The sequence below is a fragment of the Hypomesus nipponensis genome, chromosome 7, assembly GCF_054491055.1.
Source record: "Hypomesus nipponensis isolate SF chromosome 7, ASM5449105v1, whole genome shotgun sequence".
Taxonomy (NCBI): Eukaryota; Metazoa; Chordata; class Actinopteri; order Osmeriformes; family Osmeridae; genus Hypomesus; species Hypomesus nipponensis.
The window spans coordinates 11,155,001-11,178,349 of record NC_140367.1 but is presented as its reverse complement, the minus strand read 5'-3'; the positions used below and the strand labels follow the sequence as shown (position 1 = coordinate 11,178,349).

General features: G+C 47.7%; 3 protein-coding genes across 3 annotated transcripts in view; 1 reads left to right on the top strand and 2 right to left on the bottom strand.

Moving 5' to 3' along the window:
• Window positions 1-875: 875 nt before the first annotated feature.
• Window positions 876-3,269, bottom strand: LOC146276761 (E3 ubiquitin-protein ligase TRIM39-like). Its single transcript, XM_084701043.1, has one exon. It carries the CDS (start codon window positions 3,267-3,269, stop codon window positions 1,641-1,643), a length of 1,629 nt encoding a protein of 542 aa, XP_084557169.1. The 3' UTR covers window positions 876-1,640.
• A 1,643-nt stretch (window positions 3,270-4,912) lies between these two features.
• LOC146276760 (E3 ubiquitin-protein ligase TRIM21-like) lies at window positions 4,913-7,656 on the bottom strand. The gene is made up of 2 exons (XM_084701640.1): window positions 7,564-7,656; window positions 4,913-7,311 (listed from the first exon to the last, which is right to left on the bottom strand). The coding sequence occupies exon 2, from the start codon at window positions 7,307-7,309 to the stop codon at window positions 5,678-5,680; it is 1,632 nt and encodes a 543-aa protein (XP_084557766.1). The 5' UTR covers window positions 7,310-7,311; window positions 7,564-7,656; the 3' UTR covers window positions 4,913-5,677.
• Window positions 7,657-15,424: 7,768 nt separating this feature from the next.
• Window positions 15,425-23,349, top strand: part of tmtc1 (transmembrane O-mannosyltransferase targeting cadherins 1) — a 54,766-nt gene continuing 46,841 nt past the window's right edge. The window contains exons 1-2 of the mRNA XM_084701638.1: window positions 15,425-15,820; window positions 20,237-20,414. Coding sequence (XP_084557764.1) covers window positions 15,528-15,820; window positions 20,237-20,414 — 471 coding nt within the window. The 5' untranslated portion in view covers window positions 15,425-15,527. The remainder of the gene's footprint in view (window positions 15,821-20,236; window positions 20,415-23,349) is intronic.

Here is a 23,349-nt window from a genome sequence, read left to right as displayed (position 1 = left end):
TAGACTTTTTAACAAGCAAAGTCAGAAGGCTTCAAAGAGCATTGCAGTTTTTTACCATCACTTTGACACACATTTCAGAACCTTGATGTCCTTTTTTTAAACTCTAGATACAAAACTTGAAACAGTCATTACTTGTAACAGACTGTCACATGTTCAAAGCATAGCATTGTATGTTCATGACTTTAAAGACACCTTGCGCATGCATTAGTTTAAATAATGAATTTATCATGAAATACCATAGGAACATTCACTTAGATCATCCAAACACAAGATACCCAGTTTCACCATGTAGTTGTTTGTACAATCATTGAATATTGTACTACAAATTATGGTGGTCTAGATGTTGTTACCAAGACAGCAGCTTGTGTAGTGTAATACCCAATTATTTGACCTGAATCATGTTCCGCTGAGAACTACACGGTTTACCAGTGTATAGAATTCTGTTGATGCAGGGGGACATCTAGTGGTGAATGCCTAACATGCCACGTAACCTCTCCCTGACCCCAGCAGTAAGGACAGGGCCCGGCACATCACCAGCTCATTGTCTGAACTCCGGCTGTTGAAAATGTTAAATTGTTATGTGTGTGTGTGTGTGAGAGAGAAGACTGACATCTTCAAGGCATCCTCAGTACCATTGATGCTCCTAAGACTGTCATGGAGGACCATAAAGAGGTGAGACACTTCGTCAATTGTGCTGCCTTTGCTCTAGAGATATGACAACAGAACAATTAATCTAATGATTGACAAGGTTTGTCTTGTGCAGTTCTGTCACTGTGTGGCTGTGAGACAATTTCACCACATCAGGATCCTTGTCAGAAGTTGTACCAAGTGAAACAAACAAACTCAGAATAGAGCACTGCAAGACTTTTATGTTGTATGTTCCTTTATTATGAATTTTTGTCATTTCATTCCATTGTCCTTCTCTGCAACAGGCATTTTACTAACAGTAGCAATAAACATATCATGCGTACATAGGTTACCTTTCATTTCATTATTTTACTATATTTTAAATCCATTTCAGAGTGAATCATATTACACATATACATTGGAATAATGTAGCTTAGCCCTAGTTCAGTCAGTAAGAGCATTCTGTCTCTCTACACTCCCCCCACTATAGGTGCTCTCTCCTTTTCCTCAACCTCAAAGCCTGGGCTGTTACCAGGGTTTCAGCTGTTCCATCAACTGCTCCTTTCTCTCCAATAGATCAGAGACAAGCCTTCTCCTCTAGCCTATCATACTGTTGCCCTGCCTTTAAATATGTTTCTCTCCCTGCCTTCATTCGTCCATGCTATCATTGTGCGCGACCCTCCACCTCCCCATCACCGCCTGGTCTTCTTGGCTTCGTCTCCTGTCTGCCTCCTCTGCTTGTTGTCTGTCTGGGTCGTCAGCCCCACCACCAGTGTCTGGACTCCATGGGGGATCTCTCTTCATGCTGCAAACATCCATTGATCACCTGATCTCCACATACGGTCCAAGCCCCAAACACTGTCATTCTGAATCATATCTTGTAATTTGTACAATAAACAATCATTTCACTCATTCACTTGTCTTTCCTGATTGAAATGTATTTTGTTTGATTCTGATTCTAGATTTATGTATGATAATCAGAAATTTGTAACTGCAGCAATCCCAGATCTTTTTCAGTCATTGACAGGAGTGATGATAAGAGGAACAGAGTTTTTACCTCCATCATTCAGACAGGGACTGAAGAGTGGATAGAGTTTCTTAGTGAAGGTGCAGCCAGTGAAAGAGTAGATATGAGACCTGGCCTCCACATTGTAAAAGGAGACCAGACCTTCCTCATAGTCCACAAACACCCCCACCTTCTGGGGCTTCTGGCTCAGGGAGAGGACGGTAGGAGGGTCAAAAGCTATATATATTTTACCATTCCTCAAGATTACAATCCAGCATCCATTCTCAGGACTCAGTGGGATCTTCCCCTTCCTGGTGATGGACTCTCTGACCACTCCCACTATCCACTTAGTCTTCCCCTCAACCTGCACCTCATAGTAGAACCTCCCTGAGGAGAAGCCCTGCTTTCCCAGGACATTGGGACAAAGATCAAACCTCTCTGGGTTGTCAGGGAGATCCTGCTCTACGTCTCCATGTCTCACTTGTTTCCCATCCTCAGACAGGATGAGATCAGGACATGCTGTATCAGGGTCCAGAGTCACATCCACTGCATACTGCTGAACTCTCTTCAGTTCAGTGTCAGACAGCTTCTCTATCTCTTTATTGAGTGTCTCCTCCAGCTGAGACACAGCTCTCCTCACTGCCCCCACACTCAGACCACTGTGGACACTGATCTCAGACCAGTTCTTGGTGTGTGGAGGGGTGCTCAGGGATGGGAAGCTCTGCAGCAGGTGGAGGTGGTCCTCAGTGTGTGAGAGCTGCTCCAGCTCAGTGCTTCTCCTCTTCAGCTCAGTGATCTCCTGCTCCAGATCTTTAATCAACCCTTCAGCCTGTTTCTCTGCTGCTTTCTGCTTCTCCTCCATCACTTCAATGAGCTCAGCCTGGCTTCTCTCAATGGAGCGCACCAGAGCAGTGAAGACCTGAACACTGTCTGATATCTCTCTCTCTGCATCTCTCTTGCTGGTCTCTACTGAGAGTTTGATCTCCTGAACCTTCCTTGATCTTTCTTCCATCAGCTGCTTCATCTCAGCCGTCATCTTCACTAGATCTTCCTTTTTTGGTCTGAACTCGTCCTCTAAAGTGACAGTGTCATGGGTCTTATGGTCTGTTCTCACGCAGATGAGACACACACACGTCTGGTCAGTCCTACAGAACAGCTCCAAGGGTCTCTCATGCTTCTGACACATCCTGTCCTCCAGCTTCTCCACAGGGTCGATCAGCCTGTGTTTCTTCCAGGCTGCAACTCTCTGATGAGGCTCCAGGTGAGTCTCACAGTAAGAGGCCAGACACACCAGACAGGACTTCAGGGCCTTGAGCCTGGTACCTGTACAGATGTCACATGACACTTCAGGATTAGTAGGACGCAGGTCTGGACTGATGGTAGCCTTCAGTGGCCCTGACTTCCTAAACTGAGCAGCCATCTCAGAGATGAAAGTGTTGACACGAAGATCTGGTCTCTTATCAAAGTTCTCCTTGCACATGGGACATTGACACAAGTCACTGTTGTCCCAGTACTTGGTGATACAGGCCTTGCAGAAGTTGTGTCCACATGGAATGGTGACAGGATCAGTGAACACAACCAGACAGATAGAACACAGGAACTGATCTTCACACAGGAGACTGCTGCAGGAAGCCATTTCTAGAATAAGACCAGAAGTTACATTATGAATCTTGTGAACCTATGACCTCATGAACAAAACTATAATGGTATATTGTTGAAAATGTACTTTCATTACAGAAGAAATAGCATATACAGAACAAGTACAATATAGAAATAATGCATAAAGAAGAGCATAGTTGTATAGTCTTTAGAACGTCAGAGTCAAGCAATTTTACAAGCTACATCATCATTGGATACACCTGATTGATTCTCTGTTCTCACCTGTTGGTACTGATGTTGTTTTCTATGATCTCTGTGTATAAAATAACCAAATCACTCTCTACCTAAACTAAGTAGAACGTGTTTCCTGAGTTAAGAATCTCTTAGGTTTCAATTCAGTTAAATAACAATAAGAGGCTCCTCCCCTCCCAGTCCTTTGTCCTGAACAAAGTTAACTCTTTCATGACTGAATTCTATCTAGCAAGTCAGCTGACAGGAAGGGTTGTATTACTCTGAAGTGAGTGGGAGATTGATAGAGATAGAAACAAAGAACAATAGTGTGTGATGAGGGAAGAATGTCAGAGAGACATGTTGAACGGAATGTTGTGTCAATATAAGTGTGTGTGTGCAGTGTGAGTATGCATATGTTTTGTACATTTCGGTCAAGATACTCTTGTACTGATTTAACCATGTGTTGCCATGGAATACTGTAGATTTGTCTTTGGCAATTGTTCTAATTGGAGAACATCCTGCCTTGTAGAAATTAGAATAGCGCAATCTTAGCACATCAAAATTAGTGTTTAGACTTTTTAACAAGCAAAGTCAGAAGGCTTCAAAGAGCATTGCAGTTTTTTACCATCACTTTGACACACATTTCAGAACCTTGATGTCCTTTTTTTAAACTCTAGATACAAAACTTGAAACAGTCATTACTTGTAACAGACTGTCACATGTTCAAAGCATAGCATTGTATGTTCATGACTTTAAAGACACCTTGCGCATGCATTAGTTTAAATAATGAATTTATCATGAAATACCATAGGAACATTCACTTAGATCATCCAAACACAAGATACCCAGTTTCACCATGTAGTTGTTTGTACAATCATTAAATATTGTACTACAAATTATGGTGGTCTAGATGTTGTTACCAAGACAGCAGCTTGTGTAGTGTAATACCCAATTATTTGACCTGAATCATGTTCCGCTGAGAACTACACGGTTTACCAGTGTATAGAATTCTGTTGATGCAGGGGGACATCTAGTGGTGAATGCCTAACATGCCACGTAACCTCTCCCTGACCCCAGCAGTAAGGACAGGGCCCGGCACATCACCAGCTCATTGTCTGAACTCCGGCTGTTGAAAATGTTAAATTGTTATGTGTGTGTGTGTGTGTGTGAGAGAGAAGACTGACATCTTCAAGGCATCCTCAGTACCATTGATGCTCCTAAGACTGTCATGGAGGACCATAAAGAGGTGAGACACTTCGTCAATTGTGCTGCCTTTGCTCTAGAGATATGACAACAGAACAATTAATCTAATGATTGACAAGGTTTGTCTTGTGCAGTTCTGTCACTGTGTGGCTGTGAGACAATTTCACCACTTCAGGATCCTTGTCAGAAGTTGTACCAAGTGAAACAAACAAACTCAGAATAGAGCACTGCAAGACTTTTATGTTGTATGTTCCTTTATTATGAATTTTTGTCATTTCATTCCATTGTCCTTCTCTGCAACAGGCATTTTACTAACAGTAGCAATAAACATATCATGCGTACATAGGTTACCTTTCATTTCATTATTTTACTATATTTTAAATCCATTTCAGAGTGAATCATATTACACATATACATTGGAATAATGTAGCTTAGCCCTAGTTCAGTCAGTAAGAGCATTCTGTCTCTCTACACTCCCCCCACTATAGGTGCTCTCTCCTTTTCCTCAACCTCAAAGCCTGGGCTGTTACCAGGGTTTCAGCTGTTCCATCAACTGCTCCTTTCTCTCCAATAGATCAGAGACAAGCCTTCTCCTCTAGCCTATCATACTGTTGCCCTGCCTTTAAATATGTTTCTCTCCCTGCCTTCATTCGTCCATGCTATCATTGTGCGCGACCCTCCACCTCCCCATCACCGCCTGGTCTTCTTGGCTTCGTCTCCTGTCTGCCTCCTCTGCTTGTTGTCTGTCTGGGTCGTCAGCCCCACCACCAGTGTCTGGACTCCATGGGGGATCTCTCTTCATGCTGCAAACATCCATTGATCACCTGATCTCCACATACGGTCCAAACCCCAAACACTGTCATTCTGAATCATATCTTGTAATTTGTACAATAAACAATCATTTCACTCATTCACTTGTCTTTCCTGATTGAAATGTATTTTGTTTGATTCTGATTCTAGATTTATGTATGATAATCAGAAATTTGTAACTGCAGCAATCCCAGATCTTTTTCAGTCATTGACAGGAGTGATGATAAGAGGAACAGAGTTTTTACCTCCATCATTCAGACAGGGACTGAAGAGTGGATAGAGTTTCTTAGTGAAGGTGCAGCCAGTGAAAGAGTAGATATGAGACCTGGCCTCCACATCGTAAAAGGAGACCAGACCCTCCTCATAGTCCACAAACACCCCCACCTTCTGGGGCTTCTGGCTCAGGGAGAGGAGGACAGAGGGACCAGCCAGAGCCCTGTACTGATCTCCATTCCTCAGCCATACAGTCCAGTATCCATTAATAGGGGTCAGTCTGATGATCCCCTTCCTGTTGATGGACTCTCTGGCCACTCCCAGATCCCAGTCAGTCTTCCCCTCAACCTGCACCTCATAGTAGAACCTCCCTGAGGAGAAGCCCTGCTTTCCCAGGACATAAACATAACAATTAAACCTCTCTGGGTTGTCAGGGAGATCCTGCTCTACGTCTCCATGTCTCACTTGTTTCCCATCCTCAGACAGGATGAGATCAGGACATGCTGTATCAGGGTCCAGAGTCACATCCACTGCATACTGCTGAATCCTCTTCAGTTCAGTGTCAGACAGCTTCTCCATCTCTTTATTGAGTGTCTCCTCCAGCTGAGACACAGCTCTCCTCACTGCCCCCACACTCAGACCACTGTGGACACTGATCTCAGACCAGTTCTTGGTGTGTGGAGGGGTGCTCAGAGATGGGAAGCTCTGGAGCAGGTGGAGGTGGTCCTCAGTGTGTGAGAGCTGCTCCAGCTCAGTGCTTCTCCTCTTCAGCTCAGTGATCTCCTGCTCCAGATACTGAATCAACCCTTCAGCCTGTTTCTCTGCTGCTTTCTGCTTCTCCTCAATCACCTCAATGAGCTCAGCCTGGCTTCTCTCAATGGAGCGCACCAGAGCAGTGAAGACCTGAACACTGTCTGATATCTCTCTCTCTGCATCTCTCTTGCTGGTCTCTACTGAGAGTTTGATCTCTTGAACTTTCCGAGATCTTTCTTCCATCATCTGCTTCATCTCAGCCATCATCTTTACCAGATCATTCTTTTTTTGTCGGTACTCCTCCTGTAGAGGAACAGTGTCATGGGTCTCGTGGTCTTTCTCAGTGCAGAACCGACAAACACACGTCTGGTCAGTCCTACAGAACAGCTCCAGGGGTCTCTCATGCTTCTGACACATCCTGTCCTCCAGGTTCTCCACAGGGTCGACCAGCTTGTGTTTCTTCCAGGCTGCAACTCTCTGATGAGGCTCCAGGTGAGTCTCACAGTAAGAGGCCAGACACACCAGACAGGACTTCAGGGCCTTGAGCTTGGTACCTGTACAGATGTCACATGACACTTCAGGTTTAGTAGGACGCAGGTCTGGACTGATGGTTGCTTTCAGTGGCTCTGACTTCCTGAACTGAGCAGCCATCTCAGAGATGAAAGTGTTGACATAGAGATCCGGTCTCTTATCAAAAGTCATTTTACACATGGGACATTGACACAGGTCACTGTTGTCCCAGTACTTCGTGATACATGCCTTGCAGAAGTTGTGTCCACATGGAGTAGTGACAGGAGCAGTGAACACATCCAGACAGATAGAACACTGGAACTGATCTTCAGACAGGAGACTGCTGCAGGAAGCCATTTCTAGAATAAGACCAGAAGTTAAATTATTAATCCTCTGAACCTCTGAACTCATGAACAAAACAATAATGGTATTTTGTTGAAAATGTAATTTCATTTAAGAAGCAATAGCGCAGACAGAAATAGTACAATACAGAAATACTGCATATAGAAGAGCATAGTTCTATAGTCTTTCAAACGTCAAAGTCAAGCAGCAGTCTGTATTTTACAAACCACATCATCATTGGATACACCTGATTGATTCTTTGTTCTCACCTGTTGGCACTTCTGTTGTTTTCTATGATCTTCGTGTATAAAATAACCAAATCACTCTTTACTCTTTTCCTGAGTTTCAAATCTCTTTAGTTTCGTTTCAGTGAAATAATTATGGGAGGCAACTCCCCTCCCAGTCCACTGTCCTGAACAAAGTTAACCCTGTCATGACTGAATTCAATCTAGCAAGTCAGCTGAACAGGAGGGCTTTAATTACTTCAAATCTACTGCTAATCAGATTTTCAGCTGGTCCCTCTAACTACTTTTCTAACACAATACCTGCTAAATGATCGAGGGCTAAATAGCAGAGAACAAGAGAGTTAGTTAAACCCTTGAACTCGCTATATTTAACTGTTGATTGATCTTGTACAGGTACACTCTTGCACTTTTTTGAGCTTCATGTTGTTTAATTGTAACTTGTTTAACTGCATGCTCTTATGGTTCTTCCCTTTGGCACTTATTTGTTTTTTCACAATGTATGCTTCATGTTTTGGCTGCTTGCAATGTTTGGGACTACCTCATTGTTATGATCAGTGACCTACGCTCTTTTGTAAAGCTCTCTCTTGGCAGTCGCTTTGGATAAAAGCGTATGCTAAATGCATAACTGTAAATGTACACAGTTTCAGGGTACAGAAGCGTACAGTATACTGTAAATGTGTTGATCTAGGGGGACATCTAGTGGTGAATACCTAACACGACAAGTATTCTCTACTGAGTGTTGGATTGTTCTCTAGACTGATTGAGTGACCTGAGTTTGACCGTGGTCTCTGTGTGTTCCAGAATTACACACTGACCTCAGTGTCTTGACCCTTCACCTTTGACCTCTGCTACCCTGACCCCAGCAGTAAGGACGGGGCACAGCACATCATCACCGGCTTGTTGGCTGAACTCCTGCTGAAGGTGTGTACGTGTTCTCTTTCTCTGTCTCTCTCTGTCTGTCTCTCTCTGTCTGTCTCTCTCTGTCGGTCTCTCTCCCTCTCTGTCGGTCTCTCTCTCTCTGTCTCTCTCTCTCTCTCTCTCTCTCTCTCTCTCCCCCTTCTTCCCTCCCTCTCGGATCACTCAGCAGTTGGAGGGGATCTGTTTCCACATGGTCAGTCTGGTGTTAAAAAGACAAGTTTCTAAATTAAACAAAATGTTTTAAAGTAAATAGTTGAACAATCTTAAAGCAGTAAATCGTCCGTACATAGAGGCTACATTGGTCATTTCATTTTCTGTGGCGTCTCTGACATGGTAGATTGTTGTAGGTGAAACTTGGACGGTTTAGTTTGAAAATACGTTGAACTTGGTCTGATAAGTTTGAGAACTACAGGATTAGCATATTTACTACAGCTAAATAAAAATAGACCGTGAGAGGATCAAAGAATGACAAACCATGGTGGTGAATGTAAGTTGTATATGTGTGAATATAACTGTTGTCTACTTTTCTACGGTATGATTGAGAATGTTTTGTCACTGTCACTTCACTTTAGTATCCGTTTTGTTTCATTTCCTTGAGGTGATGTTGGTATGCTTCTCCACGTCTATGGTCATTACCTGTAGTTAACTCTTCACATGACTGAAATAAATCCCCTTCTAAAATTGTGCACAAATACAAGTGCAATAGTGGAAGCTAACAAAATACATTCATTCTTTTGGATGACTATTTACACATTTAGTTATGATTTGAAGCTTTGTTAGAAACAGGAGCTAAAACACTTTACTTTCTTTAACAATTATAATAGCTTCTACCAGCCATCAAAAAGGCGCAGGATGCCATGTCTAAAAGTGAGAGTGGATGCTGTGAATTCCTAAATGTTTTGATAATTTTATATTTTTATATTAATTGGTAAACCAAGCAGAGAAACTGCTGGATGCTTCCTGTTCTGTAATGATGAGGACTCTCCTCTTCCTTCTGTCCATCCTGGTCTGGGTGTCTTTCAAGAACTCAAAATTGCTGACCAACATTTTTATCTTGTTGTTCAGTATAGTCCTTGAATCTGTGATTCTGCAACTCTACACTGTGTGCATGTATGAATGTATGTGTGTGTGGTGTGTCAGAGACCAGGTGGAGCCAGAAGGTCTTGCTGCAGGTTTGGGAGAGAAGCCCTCAGATGGGACGGGGACGCTCGGTTGAGTTCCGGTGCAGCCCTCCGGTCCCTCTCCCCGTTAGTATTCAGTCTGAGTTCTGCTGCAGCGTGTGTTCTACTGCAGCCCGTCCTTCTGAGACACAGAAGCTTCTCTGAGTCTGTCCAAGAAGGTGGAGGAGCGCTGAGGCCATGTTGACTTTACTGAGCCTCTGGACTCACTGGGGAGGAGGAGGGAGGAGGGAGGAGGGAGGAGGATGGTAAGAGGAGGAGAGAGGGGGAGGAGATGGGAGCAGAGAGGGAGGGGGGGGAGACAGGAGAGAGGAGGGAGACAGGAAGGGAGAGAAGAGAGGAAAGGGATCTCTTCACAGTGTTGTTATTGTGGTGAATATTACAAGCATAACGTTTTTTCTTTTACCAGAATGCTCATCGTGACAGTCTGACTTCATGCCTCTGCCGCTATCTTCATCACCTTCCCACCCTCCCTCTCCCACTTTCCTTCTTTCCCTTCCTCCTTTCTTCCGAAACATGTGAATTTCTGAAGAGTCATCGACCATCCTGTACCTGAGTGACTGTCTGTGCTGGGTGGTGTTGGCCGATGTAACCAGGCCATGTCATGAAGCCTCACAGCCCCACTCCAGCTCAGAAGAAATGGAGAAGAGAGAGATCTGGAGGAGAGGACGTTTCTCGGGTTGAAAATCAGAACAAGACCAGAATGAGCAGACTGATTTCAGTCTCTCCCCCCTCTCCCTCACCCTGGTAGACAGTCAGAGTCGAAGCTTCAAACTACTGGGTAGACCTCTGTGCTCTGTGTTCCCCAGAGGCAAAGAACATCTTCTGCTCTGCTCTGAGGAGAGTGCATCTGTCAGAACCAGTGACCCACTTACCTGCATGGAGAGCTTGGAGTGGGTAGATGGAGTTCAGCTGGACTTGTTAGTGATCCATATCTCTTTGCACCTGACATCCACCAACACACACAGCATGGTTTTTGTCCCACTGCCGATAGCACTGTGTGATCATCCACAACTCCTACAACCATTATCTTCCCTGTGCATCCCCTTCAATCGACAGCTGCTTGCTTGCCGACAAATAGCTGCAAACACCAACAAAGCTTTACGTCTTTAAAAAACCTGTCAGGTGGACTTGACCTCAAAGCACCAACAAGCTTTTACCTGACTTCAGTGAATTCTTCTCAGCAGGGTGACTGTCTATGGGTTGGATAGAGAATTTTTTCAAAATGGCAGATAAAAGGAAGTTTTACGTAGGTGACAGGGAAAGACGTACGTTTCTAAAATGACATCATATCCTGTACGCTGTCTTACGTACTCGTGCTGCATCTTGATGCGTTTTCCTCGTTGTTCGTCAGGTGATCAGCCTCCGTTCGCTCATGAAGGTATTCTTTGCAGTCACAGATAGCCCCCCCCCCCCCACACACACACTCACACACTTACACATCCTCATTCTCTTCCAAACCGAGTGCAGCCCTCCATCATCTTGTCCCCTAATGGCCCTTTTCATCCTCAAGAGCCACTTGTGAGATTCCACACGGTATCTGCAGCCGACCTAGCTTCCCTCTATCGTGGCCAAACCAACGGTCGCGTTTTAACACCAATCAGCCGTTGAGGCTCCGGATAATGAAATCAGAGGCTATTGTGGAGGAAGCCGGCATCACGGCTGCACACTGATAGGTGGGATTCAGTTAGTGACACGCCGTGCCTCTGAGCCCTCGTCTGACAGGCTGGAGGGGAGCCCAGGCACACGCTCAGCACACCTTTGATGAGTGATTAGTGGAAAAGATGACGACCGGCCTCGACAAAAGAGGGAGGGTCCTCGGAATACGAATCGCTAACCCTCAACGGACCCGGCAAAACTGTTTAGAATTCGTCTTGGAAACCCGACCCAGCGTACCGGTCAGAGACGGCAGGTGTTCGTTTGACTTTCCACGGGTCTCCGCTGAATGCTCTTGCGGGAGGCTGAATATCTGATGTGGTCGTTATGGGGAGAGGGGAGGGGGGTGGTGGGGGGGGGTGTGCCTGCCCAACCTTGATATGCGTGGGTGTAGCCTGGTGGGTCTACCAGGGAACAGGTGTTCCCAGACCCAGCTGGGCTCTCTGGGGTTGACAGATGCTCCGTCTGGCTGGAGGCTGCAGCCAGGATGTCATCATGATGTCATCAAGGCCAAAGGAGGAGCCTTCATCATGGGGAGAAAAGGAGGATGACGATGACGATGATGATGATGTAGAAGCTGGCTGGCCACACACTGGGGAGGAGAGAGGATGGAGAGAGAGAGGGGCAGTCTTGATTCACCGTGGCGTCTGCGTTCAGCTCTGACATCTATTTTGGCCGCAAATCCTTCCACCCCCCCCCCTCCCACTGTGCCTGTTTTCCTGCCCCCCCCACCCCATAATGTTTCCCTTCACCCCCCACCTTTAAGTAAGTAAGTAAGTAAGTAAGTAAGTAAAGTTTATTTGTATAGCACCTCTCGCAGATAAAAATCACAAAGTGCTTCACAACAAAATGCAATATAACACTACAAATTAAGAATACAGAACATTGGAAATAGAAAAACATGACAGACAACCATAAATAAACCCTCAACTAACTAAAAGCCTGCTTGAATAGCAAAGTCTTGAGTTTTTAAAAGCTTTGACAGAAGTTGCACACCGTAGAAAGGGAGGCAAGATATTCCACAACCTAGGGGCCACTGCTCGGAATGATCCATCCCCTCTAGTTTTAAAATGGGTACAGGGAACCACTAGAAGCTTCTGACCCATTGACCTCAAATTACGAGTTGGGGTATGAAGCTGTACTAAATCAGAAATGAAGGGAGGAACTTCTCCTATGCAGGGCTCTGAAGGTGAGGACCGGGATTTTAAATTGAATTCTGTATTGGACTGATAACCAGTGAAGTGATGCTAAAACAGGTGTAATGTGTGCACTTTTGTTAATGTGCGCTAGAAGTCTCGCAGCAGAGTTCTGAACGGCCTGGAGACAGTCGGGTTCCTTCTTGTTCAAACAGGTAAAAAGACTATTACAAAAAGACTAATCAAAAAGAGAAGAAATAAAAGCCTGAATAATCATCTCCAATTCACCCTTTGACACTACTTTTCTTAATTTGGAAATATTCCTCAGTTGGACCTGATAGACCCTAATGAGGTGTGTGTGAGTATGGGAGTGAGAGAGAATGCTGTTTGTGTGAATGTGGGTGTGTGTGTGTGTGAGTGAGTGGGTGAGAGACAATGCTGTGGTGGAGAGAGAGTGTGTGTGTGTGAGTGGGTGAGAGACAATGCTGTGGTGGAGAGTGTGTGTGTGTGTGTGTGTGTGTGTGTGAGTGGGTGAGAGACAATGCTGTGGTGTAGAAAGAGTGTGTGTGTGTGTGTGTGTGTGTGTGTGTGTGTGTGTGTGTGTGTGTGTGTGTGTGTGTGTGTGTGTGTGTGTGTGTGTGTGTGTGCGTGTGTGTGTGTGTGAGTGGAGGTCGAGATGGAGATGAGTGTGTCACCGTTTTGCAGGGCCACCTGTCACGGCTGTCAGGCTGCATGTCGGCCTGTGTTTCTCCCACTGGTCCTCCTGTACCTGCTGACCTGCCTGTCGCAGCCACTGAGTGTCAACCTCTCTCTGCCTGTCACACTCATGCACACACACTCTCTATCTTTATCTGTCCCGTACACTTCCACACACACACACACACACACACATATTCTGTTTCTCTCCCACGCAGACACACGTAGAAAAACACTCACACGCACCCATGGATAACACACACACACATACTCTCTCCCACAAACGCACAGCGCCCTCGTCACTAAGGAAGGACAGGGAGCCGGCACATTGTCCTCAGGCAGAATGTGACTCTGCACAACGTCCTCACCCGAGCACACGCCGTCAAGGTCTCTTTCTGTCTCTCCCACCCACCCTCACCCCTCCAGCCACACACATACAATAAGACGAAGCGTTGGAGCCGGAGGCTATTGAGGGACTGTGTTTCACCTGGGCTTGACTGAGTCCTTCAGTGTTAGTCTGAGGTCTCTCTCTGTATGGAAGTGTTTTGTGAAGGCAGGGATGTCTCCATGCAGTGCGTGTGGGAGGTTCCCTGCATGAAAGGGGCTCACGGCAGCGTTGTCATTGCTCCTGACGCGTGTTCGTCCTTCAGAGAGATGCCACAGCCGAGGGGTTCCTCGCTCACAGCCCTGCCGAGCGCCGCCCTCCGATTGGCCCAGTCGCTCTCTTCCTGCTGTGGACAGGAGATGAAGTCAGGACAAGAGCTAAACAACATCCTAACACCGGCAAGGGTGGTGTGTATTCTGGGTGGTGGTAGTGGGGTTGCTGGTGGTGGTGGGGAGACGAAGACACACACACCACACACAACACAGGCTGGAATGCGACAGGTCTTCCATTGTCACTCGTCACAGCTAGTCAGTGCCAGTCCTTCCTATAGGCGACATAGGCAGCTGCCTAAGGCGGCATGAAGAGGGGGGGGGCGGCATTTTCCAAAGTGCATCCATGAATTAACCCTCCCGCACTACCAGCAAAGGGCGCCAACGGCGCCACGTCATATGTCCGTGTTGTGGTTGGTGGACGGCACCCCGATTTGCGCTTCCGGGGGCAGGGGAGGGGTGCTGGTGATAAATTTTGCCTAGGGTGCCAAATGTGCTAGGACCGGTACTGCTGCTAGTCACTCTACTCATACTTGAACTGCTTTGCTGGCCAGGCTATGCTAGGCTGTTCCCTCTCCTATGCTGAGACACACAGGTGTGACACGTCCATATGACCTAACCCTACCCTGGTACACACCTCTCTTTGGTGCTCAGCACAACAAAACAAGCTGGCAGCAGGCAGCAGGCCAACTGGTTCTCAGTCAGCCAGATTAGGACAGGCGTTGTAATGAGCTGTTTTGTCCACTAGAGGGACCACCAGACGTTCCTCCTGTAACTGTGGTTTACAGCCACAGGGTGTACAGCTACCCAAGGCATCTTTTGCTCATACACATTCTGTCTCTCTTTTGACGTACAGATACATTTCTGTTTGCTAGAAGATACTGCCTTATTGAGGTGTTAGGGAGAGATGGGTTCTGTGGTAGAGCGGGGGGTTAGGTGCGCTGTTGCAGATGGCAGATGGTTAGCCTGTTTATGGCTGGCTCGTTTACACACACAAACCCACAACACTCACTTACAGGGACAGGTACTGTCTTGCTAGGGCCAATCCAACACCGTAGCCTCGGCCTGTCTATGAATTATTAAACCCAAGCTTTGAAGGAGGAGTAATGTGTGTTTGTGGTGTTCAGTTAAGTAGAAACTTGAATCGCTTTGTAGCCTAGAGCTTTCTAGAAGCCTCACCTTACTGGTGGGTAGGCCTACTGACTTTTGGACTATGGTGATCTTTAATTACCCTACATACATTGGGCATAGTTTACACAGTATAATGGCGTGAATGTTTATGGTACGGCCATATCTTGTGTTCGTGTTATCAACCTGACATTGTTTAGTGAGACCATTGAACTTCCGTGACAGACAGGTGGCATGATTATTTTCTCTCCCAGACCGTGGCAGCGCGTGGCCCGTCCCTAACACTATTAGTGCGTCCCCGCCCAGACAGAATCATTTGTTTATTATTAGCTACGTCTGAAGACAAAGTGCTTGTCGGTGCCATCGCAATCATGTGGATGAAACATTCCGCCGCGCGTTATTGATTTCTGGTCTAGGTAGTGCTAATGAATCTCTGGCTCCGGGAGGCAGTCCCAGTCGTGCGCATGCGCTATGAAGCGGTTTCCCATCGCTGCTTCTCAACTACACTCAGTCCCCGCAGTCTCCAGGATACACTCGCTACCTGTCTGTCTAACGTAACGGAGATGGCTTCCTACCCACGGCTTCTCGTCAGCCCTGAGAGGCACGCAAGGCGAGGACCGACATGACAGCGCACGGACGAGAGAAGACCCCGCGTCCTCTCCGCTTATCGGTCCAGCTCGGACCGGTGAGAGGAGTGGGTCGCTATGCCGTGCTGGTCGCGCTCTGTGCGCTGTGCTACAGCAACTCTCTTCACGGGGAGTTCGTGCACGACGATGTGTGGGCTATCACTAACAACCCTGACGTCCGGCCCGGTTCTAGCCTCCGAAACATTTTCACCAACGACTTTTGGGGAAAGAGGATGTCGGATAACACGAGCCACAAGTCTTATAGACCGTTATGCATCCTCACCTTCAAGTAAGTTCTGCCCTTTGCTTGATATAAAGTAACGGTCACAAACTGCTGGTTCTTTGAACTCGAATGCCGAAGTACACTACCATGATATTGTCCTCTATTCAAACAGCTTTTATGTAATTTGTTTATGATCTCCGAACCAGACTGACGTCATGCAGCAGACTAGATTTTCTCTTGCTCCTGGCTGGATTGAGTTTGCGGTCGCCAGCGGTTGTGAATGCACTTCAGCTTCTATCGTAAACATCCTTTTAAGAGTTTCTAAACAGGGCTGCGCGTTTACAGCTGACGAAGCACGTCTAAACCAGTTTACCCGCCCGTCCGCACATTTTGTCTGCCTTAAAATACTAGTAAAATAAACTTTTTATGCAGTTTAAAAACTCAGTAAACGGAGCTGAGACGTTATTTTACGGTCGGCACGACAAGCCAGATGTTGACCCTTGTGCGACCCGCGCGCGCTTTACATAAGCACACTTGTTGCGCAGATCAGAATGGAACCGTTGGTAGGCATTTTCGATCTTTTTCAGTCAAACATGTCACCGCTTTCTACATAATAATTGTTATGAATACTTTGCATTTCTAGCTGCAGTGTTTCTACAAATGTAACAATTCTAAACCAGCATGGCATTTTTCCAACGATTGTCAAGTTGGGCTCTGAATCTGTGTTTGGAAGTCTACTCTGAATAGGGGCGTGTCCCCGCTCAGAGGGGCGCGTGCGGGAAAAGATTTTGACCTCCTGTAAACCTGCTGTCTCCAAGCCATGAAGCCTGGAGAGCGAACACAACCTCAGAAATCGGTAGTTAAATATTCCATAGAAAGTTCCAATATGTTAAAGTAGGATAAGTTTATTAGTTGCCATTATAAAGTCGTTTTTACAGAGGATTCAAGGAGAATATAGAAAGACATGGGCAGATGCAAAGAATAGACCGATTCTTTGATTGCTACAGATCCTCAGCTATGCACCCTAGGCTGTGACAGAGAAGAAACACACACACACAAAGAGAGAGAGAGAGAGCAGGAGTTAAAGTGCATGAGTGTGTACCTTTTCAAGCTGTGTAAGTGTACCTGTGTGTGTGTGTGGGCCCGCCTGTACGTACAGTGACTTGATCAGCACAAAGTGCTTTGATTCCCCCAGCGTCAGTGAGACATCAGCTCCTCTGTCAGCCTGCTGTTGTGACCTGTCACACAGCCTGGGCACAGCCGACACTCGGCTCCTCCCACCGCCACCGCCGCCACGGAAACCCATCCCAGAGACGCTCCTTTCCTTCCTCCCCCCTCGTCTCCTCTGCACTGTGTCTCCCCCGGTAGCAGGGAGACAACAAAAGCCTGAACCAGAGCCTGTTCAGAACGAAAGATGCAGGGTGATAGAAACCAGGAAGGCTGTCAGATGCCTTTGAGGCTCAGCTTGAAGGGAGGACAGAGAGAGGTGGAGGAGGGCTGAGAGGCTGAGAGGAGAAGGGCTGAGAGGCTGAGAGGCTGAGAGGAGAAGGGCTGAGAGGCTGAGAGGCTGAGAGGAGGAGGGCTGAGAGGCTGACAGGCTGAGAGGATGAGAGGCTGAGAGGATGAGGGCTGAGAGGCTGAGAGGAGGAGGGCTGAGAGGCTGACAGGCTGAGAGGCCGAGAGGCTGAGAGGAGGAAGGCTGAGAGGCTGAGAGGAGGAAGGCTAAGAGGCCGAGAGGCTGAGAGGCTGAGAGGAGGAGGGCTGAGAGGCTGAGAGGAGGAGGGCTGAGAGGCTGAGGGCTGAGAGGCTGAAAGGAGGAGGGCTGAGAGGCTGAAAGGAAGAGGGCTGAGAGGAGGAGGGCTGAGAGGCTGAAAGGAGGAGGGCTGAGAGGCTGAAAGGAGGAGGGCTGAGAGGCTGAAAGGAGGAGGGCTGAGAGGCTGAAAGGAGGAGGGCTGAGAGGCTGAGAGGAGGAAGGCTGAGAGGCTGAAAGGAGGAGGGCTGAGAGGCTGAAAGGAGGAGGGCTGAGAGGCTGAGAGGAGAAAGGCTGAGAGGCTGACGTTCTGTCCTCCGTCTGAGGGAACATGTGCAGCTGCTGGTGGACATGCTTCTCTCTGGAGCCCCGGTTGTGGAACTCACAGAGCATCGGAGTTCACCTCCTGAGGGAGAACGCACAGCCCCCAGCCAGCCAGATGGAACCTCTGGACGTAGGATGACACACACACACACAACACACACACACACACACACACGCACGTAGTGTGGCTCCGAGGCATAAGTCAGCCTAACAGGCAGAGACAGCAGAGGGAGGGGTGAGTCATGAGTGAGTGTGTGTGTGGCAGGTTGCACCTCACTGTTCTCTACCTCTGCTTTGTCCTTATTAGGCCCAGTGTGGGTTAGTCCCGGCTTGCATTAAATAATACAGTATTATTGAATAGGGGTTTTGACTGACACACACACCCACACACACACACAGGCACAGTCGTGTTTCCAACCTTGTGTGTTCTCCGCACATTTTTGCCCTTGGGGCCAATGTTAGGTGCATGCAGTCCACACACACACACACCTGTGTCCTTGGGATTGCCGCTAGGTATATCTGTCTGTCACGCACACATAGACACGCACACACACACACACACACACACATGCCTGTGGGGACCCTGTGTGCTCAGTATAGCAGAGTTTCTGTGTCAGCGATCACTGGCTTGTCTCGCAGACATCGTCAAGGTGAAGGACACGCTCGCACACTCTCACCCACCCACTCACTCACACTGTTGGATGGTAATGCTGGCAGTGAGGAGAGAAGGAGGCGGATGGGCAGACAGGGAAGGATTTGTGCCCAGGAAGGAAAAGGACATTCTGACAGACAGACTGACTGACTGACTGACTGAGGATGAAGGAACTGAACTAGACAAGAGGAGAGAGGAGGGGTGTGACATCATACCTTAGGACTGGACCAACAGCCCTGTGGATGAATGAGCTCCAGGGAAGGGGGGGGGGGGGGTGTGTGGAGGGGGGCCAGGAAGATGCTGCTCCTGCTCACTAACCTGCAGACTATGGGGGGAGGGGGGAGGGGAGGGGGGGGATGGATCCAGGGGATGAGGAGACAAGGACACCGACAGCAGAAGGGGACAGGGGAACAGTGGCTCTGTTTCCTGGCCAGGGGGGGATCCTGCTTAGCCTGGATACATCTCTTATTCTCTGTCTCTCTCTCATTCCTATTCTGTCTCTCTCTCTCTCTCTCTCTCCTCTCTCTCCTCTCTCTCCTCTCTCTCTATGGCCTCCAGGGCCGCTATACAGGCATGGCCTCCCATTCAAATGTGTTTAACACGGCCTTACAGAGCATAGCAGTTACCACAGCTCAGACAAACCTCGTATAAGCTGATAGCCCACCGACTCTATGACATGAAAGAGGTTCCGAATCTCCTTAAACGACCTGCTCTAATCAGAACAGAGTACTTAGGACTTAGGAAAGGATGTAAAAAAAGGGCAAAGTCTTGTTCTGGATGAGCGGTTAATGGATTGGGTACTAGCTTAGGAAACATACCATTGCCTCCTATAAAACGTGGGATAAAAAGCTCTTCTAAAAATGGGGGGGGGGGGGGGTCGCTCTCCCATTCATCTTTGTGGCCTTGCTCTCATTCACATCAGTCTTTCATCTTCAAACGGGCTGTGTTTTTCCTCACCGTAAGAGTCTGCTGTGGTGTCTGCGCAGAGGAGCAGATGGTGGATGTCGGTGGGTGTTGTCATTCAAATCGGCAATCGAGGGTCGGTGGTCGTGAATTGCTTCCGCTTTGGCGAGATGTGGGGGTGGAGGGGTGGGGGGTGGGGGTCAATTACAGTGGAGGAGAGCACTAATGTAAGCCTTACTAATGGCTCCCTCTCTCTACCTGAGTGGGTGCAGGGGAGCCGGCCTAATTGGCCGTGGGCGGAAGAAAGAAATGAGAATAGCCCATTAGGACAGGTGTATTATGAAACGGTGTAAGTCGGTGTACATTGTGTGTGTGTGACTGGTATTCGATATGTAGGTCTAAGCTGGAGTAACAGAGTGTGTGTTTGTGTGTGTGTAAAGGGTATTCAGTATCTACGGTTCGGCTGTATTGAGGGAGAGAGAGAGTGTGTGTCTAAGAGAGAGAGTGTGTGAGAGGAGAGAAAGGCAACAGTGCCATATTACGCTGGGAATCCCATACCTTGAGCTTTTGCAAGTCTAATTATCGAGGACATTTCAGAAACTAAATTGAAATTCAGATCACAAGTCTAGAAAAGGAAAATAATTGGCAATTTAGAATCCAGGATTCCTTTCAGAATTGGCTGAGAGATGTGTTAAGTGGTTGTTGTGGATCGGGCTGTCATTGTCTTACCTTTTATGGGCCTTTTCTTTAAGTGTTAGTTAATGACTTCTCTCTCTCTGTCTCTCTCTCTCTCTCTCCCCGTCTCTCCCTCTATTTCCCTCTGTCTCTCGCCCCCTCCCTCTCCCGCTCCCAGGTTGAACATCTTGCTGGGAGGAATGACTCCCCTCTACTTCCACATGGTGAACGTGTGTCTCCACTGTGCCGTCACCTGCCTGCTCATGCACACGTGCGCACGCTGCGTGTTCGAGGACGCGCGCCTCGCCTTCCTCGCCGCTCTCCTCTTCGCCGTGCACCCCATCCACACCGAGGCCGTGAGTGCACGCACACACACACACACACTCGCGCACACACACACACACACAAATGGCTTCTCAAGGGCAACACATGGTATCACACACAGTATAACCGATAACTTCCTCCCTCCCCGAGGACAGCTCTCCTGATTCGCTCCTGCGACTTCACACAGGACTCTCTGAACGTGCTCCAAAGTTGACTCGTTTGATGCGTAAGCCCAGGATTGGATGCTAACTCGGTGCGGAGGAACATTATCATTCCGCCTCAGCGGAGGAGGACGGGGAACAAAGCCCGGTGCTTTAAGGGCCTGCGGAGAGATGGAGACAGACAGGCAGCGAGGGAGAGATGAAGAGAGCCAGCCAAGTGGTTGTGTCGTGTGGAAGAGAATGATACGGTGGGGGGAGGAAGAGGAGGAGGGGGGGGGGGCGTGTCATCACAGGGATGGATGAAAGGGGGAAGCGGGTGAGAGAGGGGAGGAAGGAAACCGGGGGTGCGCTTCTCCCCCAGAGTCCCTGCTGTGAAGAGGAGAGATGGAGGGCAGAGGAGAAGGTCAAAGATGAGTGGAGGAGAGACGAGATCATGGAAAAGGCCGAGTGAGACGGTGTGGAAAAGACAGAGAGGAGAAACTTTGGGGACAAGTGAGAAAGAGAAACAAGGGGCAGAGACGGCATCTCCAAACCAGCTCCAGAACCAGCCCCCAAAACCAGCTTCCCCCTTAACCCCATCTCCAGCCCCAAACCCTGACCCCCCCCAGCGGTGAGGGACAGTGACTCAGAGTCGGGCTGGGTAGAGCAGCTCTGGGCTGCAGGGTCTGTGCCAGACAGCCCTGATCACCTCAGCCCGGCTCTGGAAACGGGTCACATCATTACGGACCAGCTGGATGACGAGGCGTGTGGGACGCACACACACACTCAGACACACACAGATGCACATATCTGTCTATAAATACTTACACACACACACACACACACACACACACACACACACACACACACACAGAAGGTACTGTCCAGTATGGCTGTCCTTCTGGCTGTTTTGACCTGAATAGGGTTCCTGTTCAGACCTTTTAAAGACTAAAGATTCATAATAAATTGTTTCTCTACAAGGAAATCTAGCCAAGAGTAGACAGCACTACTGACCATATGGATGTCCTGCTGTCCTCTTAAAACAAACACACACACACACACACACTGCTGCTAAAGGGCAGGTCGCACAGAGCAGAGGGATCGCTCCAGCACTGAGAGAAATGTCACAAGAATGTGCCTGGGGAGAAATCCTCTCAAAAACCTCTCTGTGTGTGTGCGTGTGTGTGTGACTTTTGGTAAGCCATGTTATTAGAAACAGATGTTTTTGTAGACCTTTTTGTGTATGTGTGCCAGAGTTTGTGTGTGAGACAGTGTGTTTGTGTGTGTGTGTATGTGAGTGTGTTGGTGTGTGTGTGTGTGTGTGTGTGTGTGTGAGAGAGAGGGAGTGTGTGTTTGACTCCAGTACTGCCTACGCTCCACATGTTGAGGTTGGAGTGAGGGGTGGCGCTGCAGTAGGACTGAATTCCTGCTGAATTATGTCATTGGTTAGAGTGAGGGGATGTGTGCATAAATAAGAGAGACAGAGAGTGTGTGTGTGTGTGTGTGTGTCTATGCTACCTCCAGGTGTATTGTGTATAGAAGAGCCATATTGGAGGAGTCTGGAGGAGAGGATTGAGTTGAGGGAAAATGTGATGTCAGATGTTAAGAGTGTGTGGTGTTCTGGCTAGGAAGCATTGGAGCCAGTGATGCAATCCATGGACAAACGTTGTGTGTGTGTGTGTGTGTGTGTGTGAGGTTAGTAGCGGAGTACTCCAACTGAGGAAACCCCATGCTTGTGAGTTCCTCAAGTCTCAGCCCCCTTTAGGCACGAAGACACACACACACACACCTACACACACTTGCATACCGACACACTCACTATTTCACACACACACACACACACACACACACACACACACACACACACACACACACACACACACACACACACACACACACACACACACACACACACACACACACACACACACTCACTCACTCACTCACAAATCAGAGCCAAATGCCCTGTTAGAATGTTCCAGAGGGCTGGGTGTGTCTGTGAGCCCTTTCTATTAGAAGCAGCTGCAGACTTGGAGGAGTGCAGCACAGAACCTTCATGAAGGAATAGAGACACACATATATATATACACACACATACTAACACACACATGTGAACACATATATATATATATATATATATATATACATTCTCACATACACACGGATACTTACACACACATGTACACACATAGGGTGGGTCTCCATGGAGCGATAACATGAAAGGGATCATTTACATATCCGAGTTTGCATGTGTGCGTATATTTGTTTGTGTCGTGTCTGTATGTGTGTGTGTGTGTGTGAAGACATATGAATAGGTACCACGTCTAAAATGAGCTTTGCTTTAAAAGGTTGCAGGATTGTTTACTCAAAGCTCAAATTCCTATGATGCCCATAATACAGAAAAGCAGTGTGTGCGAGCGTGCGTGCGTGTGTGTGTGTATGCGCACTCGGATGACATGCTGAGTCATCCACAGTCACAGTAGGAAGTAAAGAGGGATGGAGGAGAGGACAGGGAGAGAGGAGGGGACGGTGTGATGAGAGGTGGGGTGAAGGAGGGGAAGAGGAGAGGTGGAGGACAAGAAAATGGTGAATGAGTCTTCTTCTTATGAATAAAATATAGACGTGGGCCTCCCCCGCCGTCAATAATGATTACATTCTACACACGCGCACACACACACACGTACACACACGCGCGCACACACACACTTCCATCTTGCTAGTTAGATTAAATGGTTCTGGGACAGCCTGTTATATTTACAGACTCTCTAGAGAGCAGGAATCAATCTTGCTTGTCACCCCCTCCTCATCCCTCTCTTTCTCTCCTTAC

What these genes read in the sequence shown, in the direction of transcription:
- LOC146276760 (XM_084701640.1), bottom strand. Translation starts at nt 7,309, where the DNA reads ATGGCTTCCTGCAGCAGTCTCCTGTCTGAAGATCAGTTCCAGTGTTCT.
- LOC146276761 (XM_084701043.1), bottom strand. Translation starts at nt 3,269, where the DNA reads ATGGCTTCCTGCAGCAGTCTCCTGTGTGAAGATCAGTTCCTGTGTTCT.